Consider the following 12636-nt stretch of genomic DNA (forward strand, 5'->3'; position numbering starts at 1 on the left):
TCTCCAATGCAGGCAGCTTCTCAGGTCCTTTGTTATTCAGTCTCTAGTAGTAAACCGTGTGTTCCGGCCTGCTCAGCCTGACAGGCTGGCAGCCTGGAGGAAGGGTACAGTTCTTTATTACATTCCCATCTTATTTAGTAATTTCTGTTAACACCTGATTATACATTTCATGGTTTATTCATTCAGCAAGTACAGAAACATCAGGAAAGGGTTAAAGAGGCCAGTAATGACAGTGAAGACTAGGGGATGATACTAAAAGGCAGTCACTACAACTACTTAAAGGGGTTAATGTGCAGTCTAGGCAAGGATCCCATGACTAGGCTTAACCCAGCCTAATTTAGCTTAGCTTAACTCTGAAATGGGTAGACATGAGAACAGGGCATGGAAGAGTCCTGCTCATCTCCAGAATGATAAGTACCACAAGTCATGATAGCAAGTTGGTGTTGCCACTATGCCACGGTCTTAGGTACCCTTCCTTTTATGTTTCAGGTCAGGGCTGCATCAGGACTGGTGTTTTTGATACACCTAAAAGCCTGGTATTTCTGATATGATTTGATATGTACGTGTATACCTGATTGATTTTGGTAAGTTCACAAATAACAATTTTTGTTAACATAAATAAGTTCTTAGGTCTTGCTCTATGGTTAGGCAGTATGTAGTATGGGAATTGTTCTTCCCATTCTGTGTATCCAATATGGCGATCTACCTACCCAGTTTACCTATTCGTTTCATCTTAACACCTATACCGAAAACAGCCTAGCAAAAGGGAAACTGCAGGTTTGTAAAATAGAGTAACTTAGGTACAGCCTGCCCTGCTTTCTCTTCATCTTTTTAATGTCACTATCTGATAGTTTTAAAGACAAATATTAATGTAATAAATTCTGTTGTAAATCTAAGTAGAAAGATTTAATTAATACAAAAGTTGGTAAGTTATCAAGACTATGCTGAAAGTGACATTTTGTCTTTCTTAAGTTTAAATGTTTTAGTAAAGCAGTCTTAATCTAAGCGGCACATCAGACATGTAGTGAAATGACTCTGTGTATTTGCCTGAATTCTAATTTGCAGAATGAGGTAAAACAGGTTTTGATCTTAAGTTGGTAATGCAAAGTTAGGGAGATTATTTTGTTATCTCTTGATTCCTTTTTGTAGTCTTAATGAATGTGGCTGTCTCCAGAAAGATAGATTCCCTACCCTAGGAAAAAAAAAACTTTTTAAATTTTTTAACTTTAAAAAGATTTTAGCCGGGCGGTGGTGGCGCACACCTTTAATCCCAGCACTTAGGAGGTAGAGGCAGGCAGATTTCTGAGTTCGAGGCCAGCCTGGTCTACAGAGTGAGTTCCAGGACAGCCAGGGCTACATAGAGAAACCCTGTCTCAAAAAAAAATTTTTTTTTTTTTAATTTTAAGAAGTTTTAGTATTTTTAATTGTGTGTTAGGGGGTGATAGTTATGTGCAGGTATGTGGGAGAGAGAGCCCTGGAGCTGGAGTTCAGGCAGTTATGAACTGTCTTATGTGAGGACTCTTTATACATGCTGTTAACCTTTGAGCTATATCTCCAGCTCTTACATTTGTGTGGTTGTGTGTGCCCAGGTACACTGGAGACCAGAGGACAGCTTGTGTGAGTCTCCTTTCACTCTGTAGATTCTGGGGCTTGAACTTGGTCCTCATGCTTGATAGCAAGAACTTTACCATCTCAGGTGTCTTGCCAGCCCACAAGGTTTTTCGATTTATAAAGGCAGTATCCTTGTATAAATGGTGTTGGTAATAAGAGACAATCTAATTTCCATTGACAGAATAAGAAAATTAATATGTACACATATGCAGTGGCATGCAGTATGAGACATTAGCATGAGAGAATCTCACAAATGTTAAGCAAATGAAGCTGGAATCACACAAGAATTTATTCTGCTACCTTCTGATGGAGACAGTGGCTTGAGGTAGAGTGACTGAGAAAGAAAACTTTGTTAGCAACAAACCAACATTATTAGAAAGTAGTTGGACCAGGCTTCAGTGACCATCTTATCCTTTGTTCTAAAGTAGTCTTTTATGTGAATTCTATTTTCAAGAGATGATATCTTAATATCAGACAAGTGGGTTCCTCATTTGAGCATTGGTTTGAAAATGGATGCTTCTAGAATGTGGGCCATGTACTTCTAATCTTTACTTAGGTCTGCACAAATTACAGGAAAATGTGAAAATGATCAATGTTTCTATGCTGACCAAAGTAACTTATATTTGATTTGTTCAGTGTTTCTGGAAAACAACCTTTTAGGTATGACTTTCTCCCGTAGTTTGGGATGCAAAGTTCTTGGAGGGGTTGTGCTGTATAGTTACAGTTAATCTGAGGTTAAGAACAAACAGGAGAGAAAAAAAAAGATTGAAGATTGTTGTCTCAGTGGTGGTTACTGTCTTGGGTGTTCTTAGAGCCAGTCAGAATTTGTGTTATGTGATATATTTATAGGTAAAGATCTGTTAGAGTTAATGATGGCTATTCTATGTCATATACTCTGAAGAAAATTTAGAAACTTAATTATGAATCTATAAGAGTGAAAAATACTCAGTTCCACATTTTACATGAACAGTATTTAGTTAAGGGTGTGTGTGTATGTCTGTGTGTCTGTGCGTTGGTTGTTTTGTATGTGTTTATGTAGGGGCATGTATGTGTGGAGGCCAGAGGTCAACATCAGGTGTCTTCCAAAATTGCATTCTACCTTATTGCACCTGGAGGTTACAGATTTCCAGCAGCAGATTCTCAGGTTTCTTTGTGTCTGCCTTCCTAAATCCTTTCTTTTATGTGAGTGCTGGAGACTGAACTTGGGTTTTTATGCTTGTACAGCAAGGATCTTACCAACTGAGCCACTTCCTTAAGTCACATGTAACCAGTTCCATTTCTGGTTTATGTATTTTACAGATCACTTCACTTAAAATATTACTTTTCAATAATTTTAAGCAAGTTTTCTTACAAAGTTGAGCTAATAGAGTAAGTATCTCACAGTGTTGTTTTGGAGATGAGTAATGAATAATTAGTAGTTCCTTACCCCCATATGATATTTGGTAAATACCAGCTATTGCGTTTATGTGTGTTATAATTAAGAGATCATGTCAGCAGTAAATGAGAGGAAAACACTGTTTTTGAAGACTTGCTTTACCTGTATAGTTGAGACTTGCTTCTCTTGTCTCAGGCTCTGGAATGCTAGGATACAGGTATAGGAATGTGTCACACTTCGGATATTTATTTTGTTAAGATTTTCTACGTGTATGTTTTAAGTACCTATTTTCCACTTTGTTAGAGTCAGAGCCTGTGTGTGCAGTTGCCCTTGGAGGCCAGAAGAAGGGGGATGGATAGATAGATATCCTGGAGCTGGATGGAGGTGGTTGTGAGCCATCTGATGTGGGTGTTGGGCTCTCTGAGAGCCAGAAAGAGAATCACAAGGGTCTGTATTTCTGCCAGGACATTTACATATTTTAGGCAGTGATTTAGAGGTGTTTAATGATCCTGACTTAAAGAAATTTGTTTTTGAGGAAGGGAAATAAACTGGTAAACAAATAACAAGTCTAAAGTAGAATGATGTCTTAATAAAACCCTGTGAAAAGTAGAATTACACAGAAGATGATTTAATCTGATTGTCAAAAGTTAGATAAGGAATGTATAGATTTCCCAGGTGTATACAAAGGCATGTGAGAGTATATTTATTAAAAGATGTGCATATTAAGAAGGAAGGCGTGAGAGTCAAGGACAAATGTATGTGAAGAAAAAGTTCAGGCGTTGGAAGACAGATCTATGTGAACATTTATTAAATGAGCAGTAAGAAATCTTGATTGGATGCTACTAAATCTGCCTTTAAGGAGAAAGAGGTTAGAGTTTCACAGTTTAGTAGTATTGCAAAAAGTTGACTATTTGATTCTTTTAATTTTAAATTTGACTTTGTACCTTCATGCATAGAGGGCAGAGGGCAGTTTTCTGGAGTCATTTCTTTCCTCCCTCCTTGTTGAGGCAAGTATTCCATCTTGTCTCCCAAATGAATTGGGTACTCCAGGCCGACTGATAGGAGAACTTCTGGTGAATTGGTAATTCTTATCTCTGTCTCCCATCTCTATGCCTCTTGTCACTTACTGTAGGAGTTGTGAGAGTATGATCCTTCTATAAATAGGTGTGTGTTCTGGAAAGATCTGCTCCCAGACTTGCAAGGCTAGCACCTTTACCTGTGAAGCTGGACTGGGGCAGTTCTTGAATGGCTGCTTTCTCATTAATGAGACCTAATATATGTTTCAAGCTAAATGAACCTTTTCAGAATAAATTGTTGCTGTATATAGGGGGAAAGGGGTGGGGGTACTTGCAGGTCTTCTCAAATAAAATTAATACAAATTTGTGTTTCACAGGAAACCTTAAGAATGGAGTCTAAACCTTCCAGGATTCCAAGAAGAATTTCTGTTCAACCTTCTGGTTCTTTAAGTGCTAGGATGGTGTCTGGAAACAGAGGAACCAGTTTAAATGATTCCTATCATTCTAGAGACTCTTCCTTTAGACTGGATTCTGAATATCAGGTAGTATTTTAAATTGAATATATGTGTGGTCAAATTCAAAAAACTATGGGTACATTTATTAGATTTTTTTTTTTAAATAGCTGCACCTGAGGCATCCTACAATCTTAAATTGTTAAAATAGAAACAAAATAAATAGCTAACAATTTTCAGAATTTGGAGACTTCTCAATTGTGGATAAGAGATTATAGTCTTGTATAAAATACTTTCTAAATTTCAAAAACTGCATTTGGAAACAAAAAGTAAACTATTTTTACTTTAATACTGAAATGGTAGGTATCCTCTTTCAATCAGAATACATACTAATTTGACTTTGTAAGAATAAAAGCAGTAATAAACTGGGCAGTGGTGGTGCACGCCTTTAATCCTAGCACTGGAGAGGCAGAGGCAGGCGGATTTCTGAGTTCGAGGCCAGCCTGGTCTACAGAGTGAGTTCCAGGACAGCCAGGGCTACACAGAGAAACCCTGTCTCGAAAAACAAAACAAAAACAACAACAACAACAAAAAAGCTGGTAATATCCTGCTTTTAATGTTAGGGTGATTAAACAGTCTGTCTCAAGGTTTTTCTCAGTACTAGTGTAATCCTAGGTTCTGAGACTGGGTTAATCCCTGGCACAACCATCTCGCCTGCCTTTTAAGGAAGCCACATCACCAACAGCCTTGAACTTGATTGTTTAAATATTACTATTTTCTATGAACTATCTAAGAAATAACAATTATTTTAATGTTTTTATAGTCTGCGTCAGCATCCGCATCTGCATCACCATATCAGTCTACTTGGTACAGTGAATCTGAGATAACTCAGGGAGCACGAGCACGATCACAGAACCAGCAGCGGGATCATGATTCAAAGAGACCGAAACTTTCTTGTACAAACTGTGCGTCTACCTCAGCGGGGAGAAATATTGGGAGTGGTTTGAATACAGTATCAGGTAAGAATCTATGCAGTTTCTGTTAAAATCACTTTATGAATGTTTTGGACCAAAGCCATCCCCCCTCACACACCCCCCCCCCCCCCCCGAGATTCTTAAGTTTTTGAATTAAATAGTTTCTATACAATAGTGGATTTGGAAATTTAGTAGTTTCTAAAATTTTACCTTAAATTGGTGGGTCAAAATGAAATCAACTCCTTTATTTTGCCTTTTTGCTTTACATACAGAATGTTAGTAGATTTTAATTAGGTAGAATAACTGTTTTGTTTCTGGTGTAGTTTTTTTGGCTACAGGGTTTCACTATGTATCCTTGCCTGGTCTAGAACTTAGTGTGTGAATTAAAGGCATGTGTCACTGTTCTCAGCCCTAACATTAGTATATAGTAATCAGATTGGTGAAGATCATGACCATTCTGTTGGGTATTTTAAAAGAGAAGTTTTTAAAGTGTTCCTGTGAAAGCCACATCTAATAAACATTAAGCATTTCCTTGGCATTTCCTTATGTGTTTTTGAACTGATAAATATAGTATATAATGCTTTTCTTAAAATGTGGAAACTTAATTAAAAAGTTGGAAGCTAAGAGCTCGAGGTAAGAAATGAGAAAGTCATGATTACCGCATACTAAGTGTGCAGGAATGGCAAGACTGCTTTCCTTACGTTGCACACTTAGGTTTATGAGTGTGTGTTGTTCAAAAGGGATCTTTAGTTAGAGGAGCAGGAGTCTTCCTTACTGAAACTCCTCCAGGAAAATGTTAGACAATTTCTAAAGTTGTAAAAGGAGACAGAATTCATGGTAATGAGTTTTCTTTCTTCCTGCCTGCCTTTTTTTGGTTTCTCAAGACAGGATTTCTCTGTGTAGTCCTGACTCTCCGAGAACTCACTCTGTAGACAAGATTAAAATGCTTGTACATTACCAACTAAATTATATGAGTAATTCCTCTTCATTTTAATAGACAGGACCTTTGAGGGGGGGACATTGTACCTCTGAGGGTTGCTGAAAGCAGAGAGATGGGTCAGAGCAGGCTGACCGCAACTTTGTAGGCACATTTTTGCAGACGTTTTTATTAGATATGATTTACGCTATGTGAAAGTGTAACACTAAACTCACTGAGTGATTTTCCTCAACATAGAGGAATTGTTACAGCTCGGAAAGGAGGTTGAGTGCGACTTTAGTCTCAGTACCCAGGCAGCACTGGGTGGATCTCTGAGTTTGAAACCAACCTGGTATACAAAGCAAGTTCCAGAACAGCCAGGGGTATGTTATATACATAGAAACCTGTCTTGAAAAACTGCTCAGGGAAAGAGTCTCAAGCTAGAAAAGGAAGAAACAAAATTTCAAGGCAAATAGTGAGTGGACAGTATATTTGAGAATTAATTTTAGCTTACTTCTAAGTAATATCATATCTAATAAAATTCAGAATATCGTTGCAAAAATAGATTAATTCTTAAAGAATGAGTGAAATGTGGCAGTGAAAATATTTTTGAAGGTCACACAACATATGCTTAGAATTCGCAAGCACTAAAGTCCAGTTTCCAGCATGGAGAAAAACCTTTTTTGTGATAAAATTTGTTTGTCCTGTAATTTAATTATCATATAAAAATAGCTTTGGCTTTGTTTTAATTTTTATTTGAGGCATAGTCTTATTATGCAGCCCTGGCTGGCTTAGAGTTCACTGTATATATCAAGCTGGCCTTGAATTCAAAGAAATCTGTCTGCCTGATTCTGCTTTTCTCTCCTAGTATTGGGATTAGGGCCACCGTGCCTTACCATGGTTTTGGTGTTGGTGGTTTATGGCATCTCTTATATGAAGTGTTCTGTACCTTGGAAGTCTGCTTTTTTTTTTTTTGTTTTTTGTTTTTTGTTTTTTGTTTTTTCGAGACAGGGTTTCTCTGTGTAGCCCGGGCTGTCCTGGAACTCACTCTGTAGACCAGGCTGGCCTCGAACTCAGGAATCCGCCTGCCTCTGCCTCCCAAGTGCTGGGATTAAAGGCGTGCGCCACCACCACCCGGCGGAAGTTTGCATTTTTAAATCTATAATTATTTTAACATAATATTACACTGTGCATGGGCAGGCGGAATAGAGTGAGACATTTAGCTTATGTATAAGGATAGGCTTACAGTGTTAGTGATTTAATGTTTAACATATATAGATTTACCATATCTGAGATCCTGGGTTAGGTTCTCAAAACCAAAAGGAAGAATGTTTGAGCAGGAAGATACTTAGGAGATGAATAGTTTATTAGTAAATGATTTTGTTGTGCTAAACTTGGCTTGTGATTATAGCTATATAACTGGGAATAGCTATAATGATAATTCCTGCTTTCATTGTATTGTTAAAGATTTTTGAGCCTCAAAAACCTTGAAAACCTCTCATATAAAACTTCTATTACTTTAAGATCCTTCTTGGAGGCATAGTCAAGTTCCCAGATCTTCATCAATGGTACTTGGTTCATTTGGAACAGACTTGATGAGAGAAAGGAGAGATTTGGAGAGGAGAAGAGATTCCTCCATTAGCAATCTTATGGATTATAATCACCGAAGTGGTGATTTCACAACTTCATCATGTATGTACAAACCATATTGTTATGTATAATTTATGTGTTATTATAAATGCTCCCTGTGTCATTAATAAGACTCCAATGGAGGAAATGAAGAGTGAATTTTAATTTCATATGGAGATATTAGAACTGTTAAATGCTTTTTAGTGTCTTTGTTTAAAAAATATTAACAGTCTAAAACTTGTTCTTGACTGTTCGGATTCTGTCTGCTTTAAAAATTTTTATACATGTTAATAAAGTTTTACTAGCTAATTATGACAGCGTGACTTGTCTATAACAGTTTTAGTGTGTACTTCTAGTTGAATTATGGAATAACTATATGTTGATTGCACTGTTTTTTAACTATTTTATGTATATGAGTGTATTTACCTACATGTGTGGCTATGCACTACTTGTGTGCCTAGTGCCCAGAGAGGACAATACCGTGACATACCATCTAGATTTGAGTTACAGATGGTTGTGAGCCACCGTGTGGGTACAGGGAATAGAACCCATGTCCTCCGAAAAAGCTAGTGCTCTTAACTACTAAGCCATCATTCTATCCCCTGAACTCATCGTCTTAAGGATTATGTGGAGCTGTATGTTTGTCTTGGTTTTAATTACATTTTGAAATGTATGGTTTTTCTCTCTGTACATAAACTTATGGTTTTCAAAAGTGATCACATTTAAGTAACTAACAGAAGAGTACTGCTCAGAGTTAAGGGTTTCATGTAGGAGTGGGCTTTGGTCCAGAGCGGATATAGACTCAGCCTGTTGATAGTTTATTCTTCTGCTGGTCTTCATATATTAGTAGTACTAAATGTACCTCTTACACAGGGTATATAGAAAGTGTTTTTCACAAAAGAGTAATGTTTCTTATCTCCAGTCAGGTTGAAACAACCACTTAAGGAGGTCTATTTTTATCTTGTTGACCTTGAGGCAAGGCCATCCTGTAACCCAGAGGAGCCTGTGTTCCTCCTCCTTCTGCCACCCAAGTGCTGACAGTGTTCCTCCTCCCTGCCCTGCTTTTGAAACTGCAGATTAGCAGAGGCCTGTATTGAGCACAGTTCCAAGCCAGTGTTAAAGGGCTAGACATTCTTACCTGTTAGCAAGGCGTTCATGAAATTACATGGGCAATAGCATTTATGTAAGATAATCTTCATATTTATTGCATAGAATAAGAATCTCAGAACTGCTTTCCTGGAATTTATTTTTTTTAATCATTATACTTTATTACTTGGCCTAAAGTTGTATGTCAGTATCCATTTCCCATTAATGCATTTAACTTGCCTCATCAGCTTTGTTGTGTAAGCTTTCATACCTTGGTTTTGAATTTGTAGTACTCTGTTTTGAGTTTGTACTCGGGAGTACTTCAGAAGTAAATTTTTCCTATAATATTCAAAATCATTAGTTATAAAATAGCAGTATTCATTTCAAACCCTAGTCTTTCAATTTGGCAGGAGTCAATAAATGCATTCAATAATGCTTAAATTATTTCATAATTGGTTACCTTCCCTTCTTTCAAAAATAGATGTTCAAGAAAGAGTTCCTTCTTCATATTCACAGGGAGCAAGGCCAAAAGAGAATGCAGTGAACACTTTACAGTTGAATTCATCATCCACCAATCACCAATTGCCTTCTGACCATCAGACAGCACCAAGTTCTAGGGACTCTGGTAGAAGTTCTTTCAGATCCCACTTTTCTCCAAGACAATCAGCATCTTTTCGCAACAGTTCACACCCTGCGTTTTCATATCTTTCAAGTAGAAATGAAACGCCAACTTTAAGCAATTCAGAAAGGGTTGGTTCATCCCAGAGACCATTTCAAGAACCTTCTGACAATGAAGGTAGGCGTACAACTAGAAGATTGCTGTCACGGATAGCTTCTAGCATGTCATCTACTTTTTTTTCACGAAGATCTAGTCAAGATTCCTTGAATACAAGATCACTGAGTTCTGAAAATTATGTTTCTCCAAGAACGCTGACTTCACAGTCTCGGAATAACGGAACATCATCTTCTGAAGTTAATGATGGCAGGGCATCTGAAACATCTCAGGGATTTAGATTCCTCAGGCGAAGATGGGGTTTGTCGTCTCTCAGCCAAAATCATAGCTCTGAACCAGATGCAGAACATTTTAATCAAGAGTCAGAAAGTAGAAATACAGGACCATGGTTGTCTTCCTCACTTAGAAATAGATGCACACCTTTGTTCTCTAGAAGGAGACGAGAGGGAAGAGATGAGTCTTCTAGAATATCTACGTCAGATGTGCCGCCTAGATCTCATGTTTTCAGACGAGAGTCTAATGAAGTAGTCCATCTTGAAGCACAGGGCGACGCCCTTGGGGCTGCTGCCAACAGACCACAAGCATCGGGAGCATCAAGCAGTGCTTCTGCAGGTGGCTCCACAACAGATTTGCCTCAGGGTGGAAGAAATCCAGGAATAACAGGGATTCTTCCGGGCTCCTTATTCCGGTTTGCAGTCCCGCCAACACTTGGCAGTAATCTGACTGACAATGTCATGATTACTGTAGATATTATTCCTTCAGGTTGGAATTCAGCTGATGGGAAAAGTGATAAAGCTAAAAGTGCACCTTCAAGAGACCCAGAAAAACTGCAGAAAATCAAAGAAAGGTAAGTTGAATATTCAACATGCATTGTAAACTAGATCAGATTAAAGATTTAAAATAGCTCCTGTTATCTAAAGTTTCTTACAGACAAATGGTAATGTAACCATAAGGAAAATCTGGGGCATGAATTTTATCAAGAAATGATGTAACATGCCTTAATTTATCTTGATACATACAAATGCAAATTAATTTCTTTTCCTATGGCTAGAGTACTGCTAAATGGAATTTAATTAGGAAAAAGAACCAAATGGTAGCAAATTACCAAATCTGTATTAGCCTTTAATAAATTAATTAGTTTACCACTTTTTATTTCTCAATTTTTCTTTTTAAAGATACATTGAATATGTGCTATTTTTCTAATTTTAAACTTTCCACATTTTTATTTTAAACAAACATTTACTCTCCCCTAGTAATATTAGCTTTAATACTTGTTTATTGTAGCAATTCCCTCTGATTGTAAGCTATCTAAAAAATGTAGCTTAGATTTCTTACCTTCAAAGATGGCTTTATTGCTCTTGACTGGTTTACAAAGATGTACCACTCTGTCTAATTAGATAGGTTTTGGTTTTGGTGGGTTGGTTGTTTTTGCTTTCTTTTGTTTTTGAGATAGGGTCTCATTATGTAACCCTATTGGCCTGGAACCAGTAGAGATCTCCCTGCTTCTGTCTCCCACATGTATTAAAGACCACCATACCACATCCTAGGTAATACAGTTTTAAAAAGAGCATTTATCTTGACAATTTTGTGTGTTTATTGTATTTTGCCTCATATATGAGGATTTCAATTTCAAAACTTGACCGATTAATAAACACATAGAAAAATATTGGATCTGCTTAGTAAAATATACCTGAAACATGAAGGGAAAAGTGTTAAATCCAAAACAAAATGTTTAGCTTTTCAGAATAGTTTGTGCTTAATGTCATGTTTCTGATTAAACTAAGGCAGAAAGTCACCTTACAGTCTATGTGTTCCTTTCTGTAAATGTCTTGCTAACTTGACTCACAGTATCCAGGTTGTATTTCAGTAACAGTTCTTCTTTAACACTGTCGGTTTACTTTGTGCCTCTTTCATGTGCCATCAGTACACTAACAAAATACAATTTTAACAGAAAATTTACTTGTTAAAAGTGAATTCAAATATAAATGGTATATGTTAGCCTGTTAAATAGAGGATAATAGAAAATGTATGTTTTAAAATCCTTCCTTTATAGATACCAGAAAGATTTAGTAAGATTGTTGTGAAGTAACCTTAAAATTTTTTCGCAGTTGACAAAATCCTTTTACTATTGGATTTTCAGTAACCTAAAACAAACACCTCAATAATTAAAATCTTAGTGATTTTGAAAAAGGTGAACTTAAGTTGCATTTCTCAAAACAGAAGAAGCACATGACGATGAGTAGCAGTGCAGCTGGGCTTACTCAGGCCAACATTGTCTTCCCAGTGGCAGGGACCTGGAGGGCACTCCCATTGTTGCTTGCCCTACTCCGTATAAGTAGAATGAAAGATTGAAATTCTGTATGATGAAATGGCTATCTAGGAGGAATTAAGATAGTTCTGAATTTCGTGCCTTCTCTTTCAGCCTCCTTTTAGAGGACTCTGATGAAGAAGAAGAAGGGGATTTATGTAGAATCTGTCAGATGGCAGCAGCGTCATCATCCAATTTATTGATAGAGCCGTGCAAGTGCACAGGGAGCCTGCAGTATGTCCATCAAGAGTGCATGAAAAAGTGGTTACAGGCCAAAATTAATTCTGGTAAGATTCACCCTTTTTGATCATTTGTTTTCAGATTTTTTTTCCACAGAGATACACATATTGTAAGTATATCAGCTAACAAATCTTCTATAATTTATTATTAAATTTATTTATACTTGTATATTATATATAATTATAATTTAACAAGTGGTTATGAGATATACTATCGTACACCATATTAAATGATGAGTTAGGCTCACTCACCGCTTAGCAGCTATGTATTTGGAGAAAGATTGTGTCATTTATCAG

General features: G+C 37.0%; 1 protein-coding gene across 1 annotated transcript in view; it reads left to right on the top strand.

Moving 5' to 3' along the window:
- Marchf7 (membrane associated ring-CH-type finger 7) overlaps positions 1 to 12636 on the top strand; it is a 39900-nt gene that overhangs the window by 15263 nt on the left and 12001 nt on the right. The window contains 5 exon segments of the mRNA XM_034494142.2: positions 4380 to 4544; positions 5278 to 5473; positions 7869 to 8036; positions 9541 to 10639; positions 12215 to 12387. Coding sequence (XP_034350033.2) covers positions 4392 to 4544; positions 5278 to 5473; positions 7869 to 8036; positions 9541 to 10639; positions 12215 to 12387 — 1789 coding nt within the window. The 5' untranslated portion in view covers positions 4380 to 4391.

Source organism: Arvicanthis niloticus, chromosome 2, assembly GCF_011762505.2.
Source record: "Arvicanthis niloticus isolate mArvNil1 chromosome 2, mArvNil1.pat.X, whole genome shotgun sequence".
NCBI classification, from domain to species: domain Eukaryota; kingdom Metazoa; phylum Chordata; class Mammalia; order Rodentia; family Muridae; genus Arvicanthis; species Arvicanthis niloticus.